The sequence below is a fragment of the Asterias rubens genome, chromosome 5 (assembly GCF_902459465.1).
Source record: "Asterias rubens chromosome 5, eAstRub1.3, whole genome shotgun sequence".
Classification (NCBI taxonomy): Eukaryota; Metazoa; Echinodermata; class Asteroidea; order Forcipulatida; family Asteriidae; genus Asterias; species Asterias rubens.
In genome coordinates this window covers 15,451,718-15,473,127 of record NC_047066.1, presented here as the reverse complement: position 1 = coordinate 15,473,127, position 21,410 = coordinate 15,451,718, and the positions used below count along the sequence as shown (strand labels likewise).

The following is a 21,410-nucleotide window of genomic DNA, read 5'->3' as shown; positions in this document are numbered from 1 at the left end:
TTGTCACATCATTTCATCATTCTTCACATCTTTTCATCATTCATATCATTTCACCATTGGTCACATCATTTCATCCATTGTCACATCATTTCATCATTTGTCACATCATTTTATCATATCACACCATTCGTCACATCATTTCGTCATTAGTCACATCATTTCACTATTCATCACATCATCATACTTCTTGCAGTACCATCCATCACACCATTTTGTCATTTGTCGCAGCATAGTTACACTGTCATTCAATCACATCATTTTATTGTACATCACATTATTATTCCTTACATCAACACTCATTACATTATTTCTCATTCCGACTCATTAAGTTACATGCAGTACATCATCACTGTCACATTAAGCATACATTCTGTCAGTTCTCAAACCTCACCCAGGTCAAAATTCCAGTTGAACCCAGTTAACTGGAATCAACTGGTTCAACTGGATAGTGACTTAAGTCATCCATTTTCCATATTAACCAACTGGTTTGGACTAGGTTTAACTGTGTTCATCTAGGTTTAAATTATAAACCAGTTGGTGTCTGTCCATTTTCCATATTAAACCAACTGGTTTTAACTGTGTTTAACTAGTTTATCAACTGGTTTTCAACTAGTTCCAGTTAAACTCAGTTTAACTAGGTTCAACTAGAATTTCGACCTGGGCATTGTTACCTTTTGTTACACCATTACTTGTTACAAGTAACAAAAGAATTCCTAACATAATCAGATAACTCGTAACATTTGCATTCATTATATCATCATTCACTACAGCACCACTTCAAACATCAGACCCTCTTAGGTCGTATCCAAATTGGCAGCTAAAGCTAGCTATAGGCCGGTTTATAGTCGGTCGCGCGATGGTCGCGCGACGGAAATCTTGCGCGCAATCCTAAGACCGAGGCCTAAAAACCGTGTCTTTTTATGATCGCGCGTCCAGATTTCCGACGCCCGACCATCGCGCGACCGACCATAACTCGGCCTTAAGGCTATCGCTAAATATAGTTCGGCAGTACGCTTAGCAAGCAGAAGCTTCAACAGCCAATTCAGCCTTCTTTAAATTATTTTACTCAAAACAAAACGCCATTTGATTGTCACTCAGTAAATTGTTAAAGACACTGGACAACTGTTTAACACTGTTTAACCGTCACGATCAGTATTCTCACTTGGTGTATCTCAACATGCTCAAAATAACAAACCTGTGAAATTGTGAACTCAATTGGTCGTCGAAGTTGCGAGACAATAATGGAAGAAGTTGTGCATGCTTGATTTTGTTCTGAGGTCTCAAAATCAAATTAAAATAGTTTGGTGGAAAATCACTTTTCGTGAAAACTATGTTACTTCAGAGGGAGCCATTTCTCAAAATGTTTACACTGTCAACAGCTCTCCATTACTCGTTACCAAGCAAGTTTTTATGCCAACAGTTATTGTGAGTAATTACCAACAGTGTCCACTGCCTTTAAAAAACTATGTATTTGAAATTGAGCATAGTGCTTTAAGGCTGTTAAAGGCAGTGGACACTATTGGTAATTGTCAAAGACTAGCCTTTACAGTTGGTGTATCTCAACATATGCATAAATAATAACAAACCTGTGAAATTTAGAGCTCAATCGGTCATTGAAGTTGCGAGATAATAATGAAAGAAAAATAACCCTTGTCACACGAAGTTGTGTGCGTTTAGATGGTTGATTTCGAGACCTCAAGTTCTTGTAAATCTGAGGTCTTGAAATCAAATTTGTGGAAAATTACATCTTCTTGAAAACTATGGCACTTCAGAAGGAGCCGTTTCTCACAATGTTTTATAGCATCAACCTCTCCCCATTACTCGTCACCAAGTAAGGTTTTATGCTAATAATTATTTTGAGTAATTACCAATAGTGTCCACTGCCTTTAAAGCCAGGTTGATACCCCTCTTTTGGCTTAACAGATGTGAAAGTAGAAACACCAAGAGATACGAGATACGAGAGAATGGAACTGAGAAAAGGGAGTTTGAAGTCGAGATTTCATTGCTAATTTTAACCCTTTTTTATGTTATTTAGTAAGGAAGAACACTTTTTGAAAATGTCAACCAGTTAGCTCGTTCTCCATAATGATATTTCGGACAAATGACTCATTAAGCTTGATCGCACCCCATTTGTATCTTTGTAACATACAGTGACCCATAATTGTAGCTGTGCACATAAAGAAAGTTACAAGGAACTGCGACTAGCCTTAAATGTTTTGAGGGCTCCAATAGTGATAGGCCTACTCTGTAATGGATGTAGTCACAGCCTGCTTGAAGTCACGGACTGCCTGCTCTAACTGACGCCCCTTCTCCTTGGTCTGGACGGCTCCAAATAACAGCTCACTGTGGGAAGGACAAAGGAGGGAAAATATAAGTTATTCATTAACCATTGCTTTGTCCTTCGGATGGGACGTAAAGCCGTTTGTCCCATGTGTTGTGTAATGAATGTAAAATAACCCAGTGCACTTGTCGAAAAGAGAAGGGGTTCACCCCGGTGTTCCTGGCAGTGGCTGCGCCGTAGCACCTTGTAAACCCTTATAAGGTGCTACATAATTGGGTCTCAGAATTCATCACTCAATTACGTATCTTTCTGAAAGTTTGCATGTATATACTAAGCGCCTTGAGTACCTTGTTAGGTAGATATGTGTGCTATATAAATAAGACTTAATTAAAATTGGTATATAATGCAGCCATTTTGCTCATGTAATCCTCTTGTTTACTGAAATGGAACCCAAAACCAAGAGAAACAGCCCATACCAATAAAGCAAATGCACCGATAAAGAAGAATACTGAAACCCAACCTGAACCCCAAGCAAGCACACCAGGCAAATTCAGTGTGGATTCCATGACGTTGCAATGAAACAATTGTTCTACATAGCAAACAAATGAACAAAATAACATCCAAAGTTCTTGAAGCCTATGTTCCCTCAATAAGTGATTCCGATGCAAAATGCAGTAAAGTTGATCAGCGCACTTCTGATTTATGCTTATTAGTGTTAGTATCAACAACAAAGCACACAGAGATTTAAAGTTATAAGTGTGATTATCGTAGTGCTTATAATTTTTGGGGTTGAACAAAGAATTGACTAGAGCGGGATTCAAACCAACGACCTCCGGATTAACGTGCCGGCGCTCTACCAACTGAGCTATCTAGCCCTCAATTAGCAGTGTGCTTATAATTTTATCTACACTTTGTCGGTCTTACGGTCAAGACTTTGGACGACCTAAACCCATGGAAAAAGACTAAAACCATGTTCTCTATGCAGAGAAGAAGACCTGAAGGTTCAATATAGACAAATAGCTGAAAGTTAAAAGCAAATGCTGCCACCTCAAAGTCCAATATTGAGTAGCCTTTTGCAAGGCCTTTGTGGCTTGGAAAGCTTCGTAGATACGCTGTCCCAAGCGACTGGAAAGGGAGACCACACATGCGAGTGGCGAAAAGCCACCAGGGCCTTATCCAACTTGTTTTTCGGTTTTAGGACCTGACAGTGAAATACTGATTCCGAGACCTGGTCCAAGACAGAAAATGAGATTCAGACCTGAAGATTCAAGATGTTGAGACAAGTAAGTCTAGACCTACACTGAGAACCGAATGTTCGAAATACGGACCTAAACCTAAGGGTACTACAGAGAGACTTATCCCTGATTCCTACTGACAGACTGAGACCTGGAAGTGATCCTAAACCTTTAAAGTCTGAGACCTAGATCTAGATAGAGACTGAAGTCGAGACATGAAGGTCCAAGAAATACAATGAGACCTGCAGCTGATTTCACGAAACTTTATGGAACTGCGTAATCCAGTTGTGTAAAGTTTTGTTAAATCGGCTGCTGCCAGCCCAAGATAGTGAACAAGGCCCGAGACTGGAAGGTTAAAGTAAAAATTAAAAAAACTGAGACCAGAGAACAACAAAACTAAATTTGAAGGTTAAATACAAAAACTAAGACCAGAAGGTGCTAAGAATACTCCCTGCAAACTGAAGATTCTAAATCTGGACCGGGATCGAATACATAGACTGTGGAGCGACAGTCAAACAAATAAACCTCTTGACAATGACCTAAAGATCCTTAATCTTGGCTGAGATCCAGGACATGACTGAAGAATAATGGTCCAGCAAACAAACCTTGTGACCTGAAGATTTGACATCCAAGAGATAAACTGACAGGCATGTTCGACTTCCTGTTTTTAGCTGATTTCCTCTTTTTGTTTTTGATTTTCCTCTAAAACTATAAAAGTATAGGAATATTATCTTTTTCCTCTTTTTCTTGCCTGGTTTTCTCTTTTCCTTTTTGTTTTCATGATTAGTATACACATAATGAATGTTTATGAGTGCAATGGTGCGAATATGTTCATGAGTTGAAAGATGGAATGTTCTATTCAACGAGGCGGAGCCGAGTTGAATGGAACATTCCAGCTTTCAACATATTCGCACCATTGCACGAATGAAAAACATTCATTATTTGTTTTATATAACATCCAAGTAGAACTTTGTCATTTTGATTGAAAGAAACAACTTTCAAAACAAACAATTTCAACTGTAGAAGCCGAATGCTAGTAATTTTACTATGCCTTCTTGCAGTAACACCTGCTGCGTTACCAAAGACACGCGCACGCAGTGATGTTTTTACTCAGCTTTTTCACTCCATCCGAAAAGTACCATTGCACGCTGGCAGCGTGCCAGCGTGCAATGGTACTTTTCGGATGGAACGAAAAAGCACGGCGAGTGACTCAGCGTGCAATGGTACTTTTATTTGCTATCACGTGACGGACAATCCTCCAATCAAATGGCAAGGATCTGCTTGGGTGTTATATAATTACTCATATGCCGGAACTGAGGAATGAGGTTCTACAAATAAACCTTTTTGACCCACAGACATAAATATGGGCTGACATCAAAGTCACAGACTGAGGAACGAAGGTCCTACATAATTATTGAAACTTTTTGACCTGAATATCCTTAATCTGGGCTGAGATTCACAGTCAAAGATATAAGCCAAGGCCTGAAATTGCAAGACGGTGACTAGGGTCCAGACCTGAAAGTTAAAGTCAGAGAATAGGGCCTATGCCCTTTCATTTTAAAGCTGTGAATTTAACGTACACATGTAGTGTGGGTTCGAATCCCGGTCGTGACACTTGTGTCCTTGAGCAAGATACTTTACTATAATTGCTTCTCTTCACCCAGGGGTATAAATGGGTACCTGCGAGGGTAGAGGTTGATATTGTGAATGACATGCTTTCGGAGCGCCACGGCAGCTCGGGGCTGTATACTCCCTATTGGGAGCTGAGAAAGATTAAAGGGATGTTATTGGCCCAATGACCAGGGGACTAATGTAAAGCGCATTGACACGGTTTATTGTGAAATACGCTATATAAGAATTTGTTATTATTATGTACTTGTTGATTTTCTCCACTGGTGCCCTTGTCTGTGCGATGTGTTGCACACAGTAAGTGGGTTAGTGAGAGTTAGTCTGTTATGCTTGTACGTGATTTGTATACACTGCTTGCCAGTAAGTTTACATCCAGACCGCTGTAGACAAATCAGAAAGCCAGGGAAGAATTGAGAAATGCTTTGTTACATTGTTGAATTTGGAAGGGTAATAACACTATAACCTTCTAGTTTTCAAGTAACTTATCATAAATATCTCGAAAATAGTTTGTGTTTGTTTCTGTTGTATTAAATGTCATTCATAAATACCCCAAACAGTTTCTCTACTCCTATTGGTGGAGAGCGTGTCACGTGGGGGTGTTTAAACGGTTGATATTGACCAGTGTTTATAACCGGCTGCCTTCCGCGTGTCATAGGTATTAGTAACAGCGTGTAACCTACTTCTAATGCGGGCGCGTAATCTAAGTGCCCCCGTACACACAACCCACGCGCAACAGACTCTTCACAAAGTTTTTGAAAAAAACTCGTTCTTAAACGTCCGTTTAAAACCTTACAGGGTTGTTGCCGTGCGCTAAAGGCCATCGCCTTTGGCTGTGGCCTTTATCACATGGCAATTTGACCCTGCCGGCTTTAAACGGCCGTGTAAGAACTCGTCGCTACCCTTTTATTCCCTTATTTAATGTTACAAGTTATTTTTATAAAATAAGGAAAGATGACAATTAGAATCAACAAGTTTTCTAAAGCAATGATGGCATTTCAGGCAAGAATAAAACCCAGGAGCAATGGTTATACTAGTAAAACTAACAGTTTATATCAAGTGGTTAAACTATTTCTTAAGAGAAGTTAAACTTGCAATGGGGATAAAGAATATTATGTTGTTTTACCCTGCCACCGATGTGTGTAGTGTTGTATACTCGGTACTTTCCTTAGTAACATGCACGGTGGATTTTTTTCAGAGGACTCGGGAAATTAAAGAGTGTACAGCACCAACACACACGATAAGGGGAAGGGTTTAACCAGTTTATTCTCCAAGATGATGGCAGTGATATAGTTAAATTTTCAAATCTGTACGAAGTTAATTAAGAATAAAATTTAGAGTTGGAAAAAGAATTTTTTTTCCGATGTTATAATTTTATCAGGAATTTTTATTATAAGTTAGGCTTCACCCACACCCTGATGTGTTAAAAGCAGCATAAATCCACAGGCTAAACTTTTGTTTTTTCTAGAATGAATATTCAGTTTTCGGTAATGCCATATATCTTATGATCTTGTAAACCCTTATAAGGTGCTAAATAATTGGGTCTCGGAATTCATCTCCGCAATAACCTATCTTTCTGAAAGTTTGTATATACGCAGCGCCTTGAGAACCTTGTTTGGTAGATACGTGCGCTATATAAGACTTCGATATTATTATATTATCTGTGTAGACTTTGCTCATGAGAACTTTTTTATTCTACTGCCATGGAGAATATTTCGGAATTTGGGAGACTATTTAAAAAAAAAAACTTGTCCTGCTTGGTTGCGAGGTAGGAACTCCGCCAGTAAAACTACTTTTTAAAAGTAGATGGAGGGGGCTTTTCGCTATTAACAACACTGCCGCAGAGTGTATCTCAAGTAAACCACTACACCAACCCAACCGCCCTTTTTTCTCAAAAATTTACAATTTTATTGTTGACAAACTACAGAATATGCCAACAAACTGCTTTTCTGGTGAATATGATAACACTGTGCTGAGCTTTTGAATACTATTTTACAAATCAATTTCCTTTTAAGTTTGAGTATCTACAACTAAAACTATTTAAAAACAATGTAAGAGTAGGACCTAATTTTATAAAACTGTCAGTAAAAGAAAATGCTTACTTAGCACAGACAAATCATGCTTTGCAGAACAGGTTAGCAGCCAAAACATCATAATGTACACCGTTTCTAACCATTCCCTGCTTAATGTCCACTTGGTCAAAACAAAATTTGCCAGGCACGTTTTTATGGTGAGCGATTTACATATGCAATTTGGCTCAGCTTGTTTGTTATTAAAGTTGTTTAATTGATATAAGTTAAGAGATTAAAAGTAAACATCTAGTACTATGTTAATTAATTTTAAATTTTTTGCCATTTGGGGAATTTTGTTAAGATTAAATTTGGCAAAACTTCAGGTACTTAAATGGTTACAGTTAAAGGTGTTTTGATTTGAATGGGAGACTTTCTGGGACGATAGAGGGCAGCAGACTTACCGGGTAAATCCATTGTTCTCAGAATTATGCGCATGTTCAGAACTACGTAAACAATGGAAATTTACCCGGTATGTCTGCTGCCGCCTAGCGTTGGAAAGTCTCCTATTGACATGGATGCCAAGATATTCTTTGATTTATTAATCACGAACAGCTACATGTCTGGCTACTATACGTAGCCATGTATAACTTGGTTCAACTCTATCAAGAGAGTGCGCTATTACAATAAGACGTAAATATCAACACAGAAGGTATTCCAGTACACCAACATTATGTCGTATTTTCATTAATTTGTTCAGAGCAGAATTTTTTTCATTGTGATGACATCGAACTCAATTAACTTTAATTTTGCATCCGTTCTTAACAAAAAAAGACAGGGAAAAGAAAGAGAGCAAACACTCTTTATCAGGTTTACTGTATTATTTGCTTCCCTGCGCCTAGGAGTACAGTCAAAACAATAAGACAAATAACCGTATAAAAGTGAGGTACCATTTTGGCAATGTCACATGGGATCTAATATCATCATGAGAATTCTCAACACCTCAATCGCACAGCACCAACCAGAAAAGAATTAGTAGGCACAGCATACAAAACAAATGCATATTAGTACAAGTAGAAGAACCCTCCATCAGTCACCCGATTGGTGTCAAAAGCCCAAGTAGGAATGCAATCCATCCCTTAATACTGACCTTCAGACTTTGGCAAAGCCCAGATAAAGCTCACTGAGGAAGACCAGGTAGGCATGCAAGTCAATATAGTAATAATGGTTAGTTTACAACAAAAATCAACAGATGTTGATCGGCATGCAATAACAGCTCAACAACAAAAACTACATAATCTTTGTCAGATTAGAGCTTCAACTTCTATCATTTACAACCAATCTGCAACAGAAAGTTTCAAACACTTATCAAATAATAGCTATGAATTGAGATCCTTAAATGTCAATATTCAAAAGCAATTGGCGAAGTAATAATTGTCCAGATTTTGATCAAGTGATTTTCATCAAGCTGGATAAAACACATTTGCTTTTGTTGCATATTTTCAACGGTAATTCGAGCATGCCAAATACAGACGTGCTTATATACTCACATCTGTACATTATGCAACTAATTTACTAACTCAAAATCTGCACAAAAATGCATTAAATGGCATTTCTCAAACTTGGAAGAGAATTTGATTTACTTATTGGTTGTAAGATAAAAAGTTCATACTCTTTCCCGACAAACTACTAAAAGCAACGCTGTCAATCACTTGTGAGGTCATCATGCATGCAGCCACTGTAATAAGTGCACTTACCTCCCAGGGTATGGGTTAAAGGTCATGAATGGGAGGGGCAAAGCAAAAGAGGGCGGGGTCATCGGGTGTGCAGCCCAAACACAAAAACGCTACAATGAAACAGTCAGCGCAGATTAGTTATTTAATAATGCATAGTTCATTAGAAGCAAATGATGTGTTAAATTTGCATTAGAAAATGGAAAGTTGCAGAACATGAAATATAAATAAAATAGTCTTTAAGATTTGCGAAAGCAACGTTGCACCAATAGACAGTGCAAGTCTCTCACGTATTCGAACATTATCGGGACCATTTCAGTCCCACATAAATGAGGAAACAAAATTGCACGCTTTATAAAGGCAGTGGAGACTATTGGCAATGACTCAAAATAGTTATTAGCATAAAACCTTACTTGGTAAAGAGTAATGGGGAGAGGTTGATAGTGTAAAACATTGTGAGAAACGGCTCCCTCTGAAGTGACGTACTTTTCGAGAAAGAAGTTATTTTCCCAAGTTTGATTTCGAGACCTCAGAATTAGATTTTGAGGGTCTCGAATTCAAGCATCTGAAAGCACACAACTTCGTGTGACAAGGGTGTTTTTTCTTTCATTATTATGTCGCAACTTCAACGACCAATTGAGCTCAAATTTTCACAGGTTTGTTATTTTATGCATATGTTGAGATACACCAAGTGAGAAGACTGGTCTTTGACAATTACCAATAGTGTCCAGTGTCTTTAACGAGTGGCAATGTTTGAATACGAGACTTGCACAGTCTATTAACATGGAGTCTGGAACGAGTTTCTCTTTGAGAGAGTTCCAACACAGGTTACTGGTAGTTCGCTTTACAATATCAAAATGGCATAATAAAAAAAAATACATGTACAACACATGTCACTTTACTAGAACAATAAATCAAAATCTAGTGGGATTACATACTCAGAACCACTGTCACAATATATGAAAAATAGTTAAAGTGAAGTCAAGATTGGAAGGAGAATGTCAATGTTGGAACAGGCTATTGCCAAATAAAAAAAAACAATTCTGATACTTCCAGAATTAGCCTTTTTGAGGTATGGTGGACACTATACATTTAGGTGTGTGGTTTAAAATAATAATAATATATAATTTGGGAGGCTAATCATCCTTAAGCCCGGGTCATACTTCCTGCGAATACGAATGCAAAGCGAATTTTGGTGATGCAACAATCGGTACGCACTCCATTTCCCTTTGTGACGCAATGAAATTCGCATCGCACGAAGCATTCGCAGGAAGTATGAACCGGGCTTCACTCGCAGCCAAGAGTTGAATTTCAAAGGACGCGGCTTCAGCGTGTTCGAGAAGCAGGCATGCAAGGGCGCTTTTGGCTGCCAGCCACGGAGCACAGCCAGAGTGTGAAAGTGTTGATTTTTCCCAAGGGAGGAAAACCGGATGGTCTGGAAAACCCTTGTGGCACAGCAGAGAACCATCGCACAACTCAACTCACATATGGCCCTGGCCGGGTATCGAACCAGGGTCACCTTGGTGAGGGGCAGTTTACGCACTAGTCAACCATGCCACCCTCTGGGTGTCATACAGACAAGTTTACCCAAACCTAATTGTGTCGTGTCCTCCATATCTCCAAATGGCTTATTGCCAGAAGAGCTAGATTTCTAACAAAGTTTTCCCTTTTTAAAAAACGAAACAGTAATTTCATGAAAAATGCAACCTTCAAATTAAGTTAATAATAGCTGTTAAAGATGGTAAAGGCTATTTTGAGAAAGAATTTCCCTTTGAAGTAATAAAATTTTGATTTTTTTCATCCCAAGAACATTTGAATCTGAGAAATGATTCATGCAAGAACCGTTCATCAGGTTTCTATGGATTGGTTTCTGTTCCCAAATGATACGACCACAGATGTGGCTGGTCCTCGCTATCATCTTGGCTTAACGTGGATGCATGCGATGTTAGGGTGAAAATACCTTCAGCGTTTTTTGCTGTTTTCTTAGCAAACAGACTGTATTCAGGAATCTTTCTTCGGTAACTTTTATTGTATCTTTCTTTATAACTAAACAATGTAAAACAAAAAAATCTTTGACCCAATCTTAGCCTTGAAATTCAGGCACTGGGATAATAGTATATTTTTTATTTTTTATATTTTTTATGCAAGTCGCCAGACACACAAGGCCTGAAGGCCTCTTAAAGGTGTGGGCTACAACTGTTTTATTCCAGACGACGTTGCTACCTACTCCTAGGGCTGAAACAGGGTTACCCCCTTTTACAGTCCATACGGACGCAGGCTTGGGTATCATCAGCCTGGCCGGTAAAGCAGAAAGCTCTACCTCCCCAATATTATGTAGCAAGTGTCACGACCGGGATTCAAACCCACACTCTGCTAGTCAAACACCAGAGCTTGAATCCGGTGCTCTTAACCGCTCGGCCATGACACGGTTGAAAAGGTTGAAGGTTCTATAGGTTGAAACTGAAGGAAAACAAACCATCAAATTTACCTGTTGTGTTCTTTGAACAGGTTTTATGGCCGATGTCTTTTTATAAACCATGCAATGGCAGGCAATAGTGAGGAGAGTGGTGGGCAAGGTAGTTAGTAGTCATAAGGAAGGATTTGGTTAGCAGAGCTGAATGTCAGTGCGATCGTGATAGCGGCCTCCTGGGCCTCATGCAGGGGACCGGCCAAAAACATGGCCGCCGACTGCACAAAATGCTCATGCAGAAAGACGGATCTGTAGATAGAACTACAATAGAGAGATAGAAAGAAATAAACCTTTATCATAATAATACAGCCATCCTAGTCTGACCCCCAGTATACACAATGCTAACACCAGTGCTTATTTTCAGATATACAAAATGGCGCCAGGCTTTTTCTCCAGCAAGCCTCAGTTTAGTGACGTTGTGTTGTGAGGTAATTAGACAAGAAGGCTGTACTACATGAATGACAAAGGTTAAAAGTAAGTATCATGGACATTAAATAGGAGAAAGGAAAATCATGGAAAGTATGGGTGGATTTTGTCAGAGTATATCTTTGTCAGTCAAATTTATCCACAACTAACAAGTTTTCAATACTATGTGCTCTTTGGTAGTTACTAAAAGTAAGGGGCATTTCAGAATTGTCAATGTTTACTAATTTCAAAAACTCTTGCCATCAAAATTGTGGTTAGGTGGCTCAACAGGAACAACTGATAATCAAATTTCAGTTATACTAAAAGTTTTGTTTAAAGGCAGTGGACACTATTGGTTATTGTCAAAGTCTAGCCTTTACAGATGGTGTATCTCAACATATGCATAAAATAACAAACCTGTGAAAATTTGAGCTCAATGGGTCTTCAAACTTGCGAGATAATAATGAAAGGAAAACACACCTGTTTCACACAAATTTGTGTGCGTTTAGATGGTTGATTTTGAGACCTCAAGTTCTAAATCTGAGGTCTCGAAATCAAATTCGTGGAAAATTACTTCTTTCTCGAAAACTATGTCACTTCAGAAGGAGCCGTTTCTCACAATGTTTTATACCATCAACCTCTCCCCATTACTCGTCACCAAGAAAGGTTTTATGCTAATAATTATTTTGAGTAATTACCAATAGTGTCCACTGCCTTTAACAAACAAAAAGGAAGAATACCAATATATTCCTGATATAACTTTAAAGTAAAAGGGTTTTTTTCAACCAGGAAAAGCCATTGATGTTGGAGACCTGTGATCTAAAGTATTTCAATGGTTTGAGCCACTACTTTCTTTTTCAGTGTATAGATTATATTAAGAAGCCATACAATATTCAATAAAAATCAAAGTTCATAACAAATTCAGATTTTTGTTTGTCTGACATTGACTAATTTGAAAGCCCCTAAAACAAATTATGACAATTTAGATATCTTGTACAAAATAATGTCCATTCTTTAATTATTTATATTGCATGATCAAGTGAGATTTGTGGTGAACTATGTGTAAAATCTCTTTAAGAAGTGCTGGTTCTGTGAAGATCCAGTGGTTTGACAACTCAACAGTTTGATCAGATGCTCTGATTGTAATGACAAAGGGCCAATATCATACAGCTGCCTACTTTTTAAATATTTTTTATATATATTTGTTTTTATGCAATTCGCCAGACACACAAGGCCTTAAGGCCACTTCAAGGTGTGGGCTACAATTGTTTTATTCCAGAGGCCGTTGCCACCTACTCGATCCTAGGGCTGAAACAGGGTTACCCCCTTCACAGTCCATACGGATGTAGGCTTGGGTATCATCAGTCCGAAGCCTGGCCGGTAGAGCAGAAAGCACTACCTTCCCAATTTTACGTAGCAAGTGTCACGACCGGGATTCGAACCCACACTCTGCTGATCAAACACCAGAGCTTGAATTCGGTGCTCTTACTGGCTCAGCCATGACACGCCACATAAACAAAGAGTAGCTAAAGCACAACAAAATGATGTGCACCAAAACGTTAAGCAATATTTTCTGCTTAAGCAGCTCTATGAAAGAGGGTCAACAGGAGCCTAGTTTATGTTTTCAGATACTTCAAGACACTATTGACACCTTTGGTAATTGTCAAAGACCAGTCTTCTCACTGGGTGTATCTCAACATATGCATAAAATAAAATAACAAACCTGTGAAAATTTGAGCTCAATTGGTTGTTAAAGTTGCGAGAGAATAATGGAACAAAAAAATGCCCTTGTTGCACAAGTTGTGTGCTTTCAGATGCTTGATTTCGGGACCTCAAAATCTAGTTCTGAGGTCTCAAAATCAAATTCAAATATTTTAGTGAGATATTACTTCTTTCTCAAAAACTATGTTACTTCAGAGGGAGCTTTTGCTCCCAATGTTTTATATTATCAACAGCTCTCCATTAGTAAGGTTTTCTGCTAATAATTATTTGGAGTAATTACCAATAGTGTCCACTGCCTTTAAGTGTCCATGTTTGCTTTAGCTTTGATGGTCAATTTATTTTTTGTTTGTGTTTAAGCATTCCGTTTATAAGCTTCGGCTTCCTGTGAATGCCTCTTCGTATCAATTGTTTTGTTCTTTCTAAAGTGATTATCCTTGGTAGAAATAAATGTTGATGAATTGAATTGAATTGAATTGTAAAAAGAAAAGAAAAAAAAAGTGAACTGTATATAATGATAGGAGATTGTTCAGAATCAGATTTGTAATGGCGTACCTGTAATTGATCTCTCCATCCCCGTCCTTGTCTAACTCCCCGATCATAAACGCAATCTCCTCCTCGGACAGATCAATCCCACTCTCCTAAAGACACAACAAAAACTATTATTATATTGACCGATTTCACCTGACGTCATCATCAACAAAATCTTGAATGCGCCATACTGGTGGGCAATTTCACGTACGTTTTTAAATAAAACTATGATGTGCATTATGCAGTGAAAGTGCGACGCGACATTTATACACGTAAACCTAACTTGCCCACCAATATGGTGAGCCCGGATCAGTCGTCGCTTGTGACACACGTGCAAGGGGTCAATAGTCATATATACCTCAGACAGTTTTGCTATTCCTATTGGTGGAGAGCGCGTCGCATTGGGGTTTATTAAACGGTTGATAATGACCAGCTGAAGCTCTGTTTAAAACTGGTTGTTTTCGGATGCTACGCGCTAGTCTTGGTGCAAGACGTTTCTTGTTACGGACGATGCGGGCGCTGTTGGTGAGTTGGCCGCGCTGTGTGTGAAAGGAAAATGAGAACAACTTGCACCAAGACTATACGCGCGCGAACGGATCCAGAAACTGTCAACTCAGTCATAACAATGCAACACACGGATGTACAGAGCTCAAGCACGTCGGAAATGGATAAGTTTTACAGAGTTTCTTACTTTATTATGCCTTTAACCAAAAAGGCATTTATGAATGGGAATAAAAAAGTAGTGACTCGTTCTTAAACGGCCGTTTAAAACCCTGCATGGTCGTTGCCGTGCGATAAAGGCCCTCGCCTTCATCGGCTCAAGTATACGCTCTAGACGCCATGTTGTAGGGCAGATATTTGAGTAGTGACGTGATATTCAATACGGTCGATACTAAAGGCCAGAGATCCATGTGTCTGTCATACATGTGTTGTGCTAAGTGCGTAATAAAGACAAAACATGCCAGGTAACGCAGGCAATTCTAGGTATCCATATCTGCAAAAATGATGTGCATTGCTTGGCGTGTATTTTCATTTTCTGGATTGTTATTATTATTATTATTATTTATTCGACCAGAACAACACAAAATGTACAAAAATATGTATAACAACAGCACAAAATAATAAAAATGTACAAAATTACATGAAAGCAAACACAAGAAATACACCAAATAACAACTTAATACAATTTAAAAGGGCCAATACAACATAAATACAACCATAGAGCAAGGAACAGTCGTGTTCAAAGGTTCCAAGTATGTTACCGCGGTCACAAACGACCAGCGCTAATCGGCGCATTTCCTAGTATAAAGAACTAGATATTATATGTCTGTGGTTACGTCACAGAAATTGCGTTGCGTTCAAGCATCCTTCTCAACCAAACAGCACACGGCAAGGATGAGCTTAGCTAAGAATTGTGCACTACACATTTCTCTTTGCAAATGACAGACACGTGGATTTTAAGCCTTATACGTCACAGACTAATACAGGATGCAAAACTAACCACAAGTCCCTCCTCAAACTCGGCATATGTGACGCTCATGCTACCGTCCTTGTCAAACTTATTGAAGAAGTCGACAAGGCGTAGGTTGTTCTTCTGGATGTAGCGTTGGAGTTTGAGCATGGGATTGAGCTTCAGTTTAGGCTTGACGGCTTCCTTCATACCGCCGTGGTGGACTTTGACATTCGGCCTTATCTCTTTCAGCTCATTGAAAAGGTCTTCAAAGTCCTTGTTGACTTGGATTCCCTGAGAAGTAATGAGAGACATTTTATATTTCAAGAGGTGGATTTTACAAAGATTTTAGACTAGTCTCATCTTGACTTAGGACGAGTAACTCATCCTAAGTGCTATCTTAGGACTAGCCTAAGTTTCTAGGACTAGTCCTAAGTTAGGACTAGTCCTAAGTTCTTTTCAAAATCGACCACATTGCCATCATCATTCCGTAAATCTCTGAATTACCCAAAAATTTCATTTTGACTCTTATCAGTTGCTATCAGTAAAGTAATTAAATTGGGGTTGAAGAAAGACAAATTTACAAGAGTGCGACTCAAACCAACGACCTAAGAAAATGTGTCAGCACAAAATTTATAAATTTATATCAGTAAAATATAACTCAAACAGTCACCCTGGAACACAGTTCCCCAAGGCCAGTCATCGTCATCCATGGGCCAACTACATCTGGTGTCAAATAACAGAAATGCTGGAGAACACAGAGAAAAGGCCTACCATTTCTTATTTGATTTCTCAATATATATCTGGTTGATTTACATGATTTAAAGTTGCTTTCATAATAAAATTTTCCCCAAAACTTCACATTATAAACAAGCCCCTGTGAAACTTTCTAAAAATTTGTGTCTTTAAACTCGCAGGCAGTGACACCCTAAAAACATGTTTAGTCAGTAACCTTCGATCTGATCAAAAAGATCGCTTTGAAAACTGCTCATTCCCAAACCAGTGAGTACAGATTATAGGTCTGCTTTTGTTTGATATCTTGTAGTGAGAAAATGACACTATTTTTAAAGCATCACCTGAGAGATTTGTTCTTACCGAGAAGTCCAGTTCATCAATCAATGTATTAGAGTTGTCTTTGACGGCCTTTAAGATGGCAAAAGTTCCAGCTGCCTGCATTGGGTTCTTCCCTGTCTGTTTAGAGCAAAAACCAATCAAGTAGGATGTTACAATGTATAACAGACATTACTAAGGGGAAGGGTTGGAATGCTTAAAGGCCGCAGTGGACACTATTGGTAATTACTCAAAATAATCATCAGCATAATACCTCACTTGGTAACGAGTAATGGGGAGAGGTTGATAGTTTAAAACATTGTGAAAAACGGCTCCCTCTGAAGTGACGTAGTTTTTCGAGAAAGAAGTAATTGTCCAGGAATTTGATTTCGAGACCTCAAGTTTAGAATTTGAGGTCTCGAAATCAAGCATCTGAAAGCACACAACTTCGTGTGACAAGGGTGTTTTTTTTCTTTCATAGTTATCTTGCAACTCCAACGACCAATCAAGCTCAAATTTTGTTATTTTACGCATATAGATACACCAAGTGAGAAGACTGGTCTTTGACAATTACCAATAGTGTCCAGTGTCTTTAACATTTTAACAATTGTTCAACCATAAACAAAAAGATCAAAAAATCGTGCAAAAGGGCGGTCACAGTCACAATTAAAAATGTCCTGCACACTACCATGACAGAAAGCGGGTAAAAAAATACAAGACATATTTTGCCCTTTCTCCCCTAACTTTTCATTATGTCCCTCATGGTTCTTGTGGTTGATTAATCCACATAGCGCATATTTGTAGCACAGGTCGTGGCCGAGCGGATAAGAGCACCGAACTCAGCAGATTGTGGGTTCGAATCCTGGTCGTGACACTTGTGTCCCTGAGCAAGACCCTTAACTATAATTGCTTCTCTCCACCCAGGGGTAAATGGGTACCTGTGAGGGCAGAGATGGTTCTTGAGATTGACTACGCCGAGGAGCGCATATTAATGTTGCACAGGCTGCATACTCCCCACCAGGGAGCTGAGATGGTTTAAGGAGTGATTTTAAGGCCCAGTGACCAGGGGTAATAATGTGAAGCGCTTTGGGACGCCCTCCAGGTGTGAAAAGCGCTATATAAAACAGGCTATTATTATTATTATTATTATTATTATACTTCCCAAGGAGCTGTGATGGCTTAAGAAATGAATTAGATGGCCCAGTGATGACCAGGGGTAATATTGTTGGAAGTGCTTTGAATCGCCCTTTGCGCTATATGAAAATCAATTATTATTTTTATTATCACTTCCTGCTTACCCTCAGAATCTTCAGCGATTCATTGTGGGCCAAACCTTTCCCTAAAAACACTGCACCTTCACCGGATATTCTGTTATTTCTGTTGAGAAAATATAAAAAGTTTGGGTTAGTTTACGGTTTGTCATAAAAACTGGTTGCAGAACAAAGCAGAAGAAATGTAATGAATTCGTTTTATAAATTGTTGTCATGATCTCCTGCTCCACTTGAATAATACACATTTTTTTTTTAATCACACATTTAAGTGTTTGGCCTTGTGTTTTGTCCCTATAGCAGAGTCTTTTTTTTCAAAGGCTAAAGACTTTGGAGAAAGACCTCTGCTAGGGTCGAACTGTGAGGCTGTGTAAAAACATTTTGCATTTTAACCTTAGGCCCTTTTGGTTGCTAGACAGTTTGCAAAGCTAATTCTACTTTCAAAGTTAAGAAATAGGGACAAATGTGAGGGTAGATCTGGTACAGAAGGCGGCGCTTTTGGGAAAAGCGAGGATCATGAAAAAAATACATGGAGATCTAAGGCTACGGGACATAGCCGACTCAAGGAGTTATTGGCTTAACCCTTTGGTGCACGGATTAATAACAAATAAAAAAGCAAAATAAGAACATGTTCAACCGTATTTTTTCTCAACATTTTTCAATAGCACCCCCTGTTGAACATCATGCCAAATGAAAGCTCAACACTCGTTCTTAACAACCGAATGAGCCTGAGGGCACTATATATGGGGGTTGTAGTTTTTAAGCTATGACTGTTTATAAAGGTCCAATTTGACGTGGTTTTGGTGGTCGCTAGCGACCGCCTTGTGCACCAAAGGGTTAAAGGAAAATGTGATCTTTCTTTTGCATGCTGTGATAAAACTAAATATAGTTTAATAATAATACCAACATTTAAAAAGTGTCCTAGTCATGCAGCCATTCTCTAGGGCACTGATTGAAAGCAAAAGTATGGACAAACTGAAATATATTATGAAACTGAATTGTAACAAGCAGGGGTACAAATTAAAATGAGAGTTTACTGATTTACAAAAATGATTTTCAATAGACGATGTGACCTCTGACGTCATCTCGAAAACCATAACATGATTCGTGCGCATACCGCCGGGCAAAACCTTTGTGTTCTGGCAGCCAGCTAGAAAGTGTATGCAATTTTACCATGACTACGCGTCCTTATGCCCGGCGAAACATGACGGATTCAGTGTTTTTTCAACAGAGGGCGGTTTAAATGTAAACATAGGTCACATCGTCTATAAATGCATTGTGTTTAGTTGCCAATGAAGTCTCTCTTGTTACTCACACAATGTCCAATTCTTCCAGTGATCCATTGAACTTGAGCGCTTCACCAACGGCCTGCGCTCCCTCATTACCAAATCCATTCCAAGATAGATCCAAAATCTTCAAACCCATGTTATTCTAAAAGGAAATAAAACAAATAAACATGTAAAGGATACGTTTTTTGAATTAGTTACAATGAATATTTCGAAAGTGTTACATGCTGACTGAAATAGCCAATATTATATAACACCCAAGCAGATCCTTACCATTTTTTTTATTGGAGGATTGTCCGTCACGTGATAGCAAATAAAAGTACTATTGCACGCTACGTCACTCACCGTCATTTTTAGTTCCATTCACCGTGCATTTTTCATTCCATCCGAAAAGTACTATTGCACGCTGAGTAAAAACATCACTGCGTGCGCAGGTCTTTGGTAACGCAGCAATGTTACTGCAAGGCACACGTACTACATTCCGTTCGGCGTATGCGTGTCTCAAAATAGCTGTACAGAACGCACATTTCCACTGTTGAATCCAACAGGCCGAACCAAAAGAAACAAAAATTTCACAATAAGAGAAATTGTAGGCGTACGCTTTGTTTGTTTTGAAAGTTGTATCCTCCAATCAAAATGACAAAGATCTACTTGGACGTTATATAAAACAAATAATGAATGTTCTCCATTCTCGTTGAATAGAACATTCCATCTTTCAACTCGTGAACATATTCGCATCATTGCACTAATAAAAATTCATTATTTGTATATTATTTGCATTTCTACCCACACCTCATACATCTTGGATAGCCAACATCTTGCAATCCAGGGAGTTTTTGCACAGTTAGAATTAGACAGTTAGAATTTCACTCAACATAATAGGGGGAAAGATTTCTATATAGTAAGGGAGATTTTCATATTTGTTCATCAGACAATCAACTTTCTTTTCGGAAAGGTGGTAGCGTTTTTGAAATATTCCCGAAAACCTGGAGCCGTTATGTCCTGCAGGAAGAATGAACTGCAATTGGAATACACAATCTGAGAAACATTACTGCCTGAAATGCTTCTCAGATTCAAATGCTAGTGGATAAAAACTATAATTTACTATTTCGAAGTGAAACGATTCTCAAATTGCTTCATACCAACAAAAGCTGCTGCACTTCCTACCAAATCAGTTTTTATTGCCATTACAGTGGGAGACTTTGGAACGCTAGGTGGCAGCAGACCTTTGTTTTTTTTTTGTTCACAGGACTCGGGAAAGTACTGAGTATACAGTGCTAACACACATCGGTGTATGGATAAAACACCAAAATTAATATTCTTTATCCCCGATGCAAATTTAACATCTCTGATACTATTAACCTCCTTACCATGACTCCTTTAGCCAGTGAAAGAGCTCCCTTCCTCCTAATGTGATTCCAGCTTAGGTTAACCTGCCTGATGGTGATATTCTCCGAGATAGCTGGGCCCAGAACCAGACCAGCCGCCTCACTGAATTCATTGTGGCTCAGATTCAAATACTCAATCTTGTTATTCGTCTGAACAAACAAAAAATGTCAGAAACCTCACAAATTAATTGGGCTAAACAGGCTAAAGGAAAAACTATCCTCAGTGCGACAACCATTTAATTGATTACTTTGTGGAAAGATTTGGGGTTCTGTGAAAACCATTGGTGAAAACAAATCTCAACATCTAGAAGGTACTTTGAATCAATGTACCGGTACTTAAAGGCAGTGGACACTATTGGTAAGTACTCAAAATAATTATCAGCATAAAACCTTACTTTGTAACAAGTAACGGGGAGAGGTTGATAGTATAAAACATTGTGAGAAATGGCTCCCTCTGAAGTAACGTAGCTTTCGAGATGGAAGTAATTTTCCACAAATTTGATTTTGAGACCTCAGATTTAGAATTCAAGCATCTGAAAGCACACAACTTCGGGTGACAATGGTGTTTTTTCTTTCATTATTATCTCGCAACTTCAATGACCAATTCAGCTCAAATTTTCACAGGTTTGTTATTTTATGCGTATGTTGAGATACATCGAGTGAGAAGACTGGTCTTTCATACTTACCAATAGTGTCCAGTGTCTTTAAATATTAGACATATACACAAGGAACACGAGGCAGAGATACAAACTTACAACTTATGCATTTTTTTGAAAGGGCAAAGGCATCAAAGCATTTTCTCCTTGGGAAAGGGCACCTTATAAGGAAATGTAAATTTCTTCTGTAGCATTTCAAGGGCACCAAGGCAATGAGCAGGGGGCATGGAGGCAATCGCCTTTGCTGCCTCCGTGAAGTATCAGGCCTGCTACCTTTAGTGTAACAAATATGATTATTTTGTG

General features: G+C 38.7%; 1 protein-coding gene across 2 annotated transcripts in view; it reads right to left on the bottom strand.

The window, feature by feature from the left end:
• Positions 1-1,841: 1,841 nt before the first annotated feature.
• Positions 1,842-21,410, bottom strand: part of LOC117290954 (leucine-rich repeat-containing protein 74B-like) — a 36,891-nt gene continuing 17,322 nt past the window's right edge. The window contains exons 7-14 of one of the 2 annotated variants that reach the window (XM_033772537.1): positions 20,434-20,601; positions 19,093-19,208; positions 17,808-17,886; positions 16,555-16,650; positions 15,511-15,753; positions 14,034-14,119; positions 8,302-8,334; positions 2,267-2,343 (exon numbers count right to left, since the gene is read on the bottom strand). In XM_033772537.1, the coding sequence (XP_033628428.1) occupies positions 8,304-8,334; positions 14,034-14,119; positions 15,511-15,753; positions 16,555-16,650; positions 17,808-17,886; positions 19,093-19,208; positions 20,434-20,601 (819 nt within the window). In that variant the 3' untranslated portion in view covers positions 2,267-2,343; positions 8,302-8,303. Of the gene's footprint in view, positions 2,344-8,301; positions 8,335-14,033; positions 14,120-15,510; positions 15,754-16,554; positions 16,651-17,807; positions 17,887-19,092; positions 19,209-20,433; positions 20,602-21,410 lie in introns of both variants that reach the window. The other variant, XM_033772536.1, reaches the window with a different exon arrangement.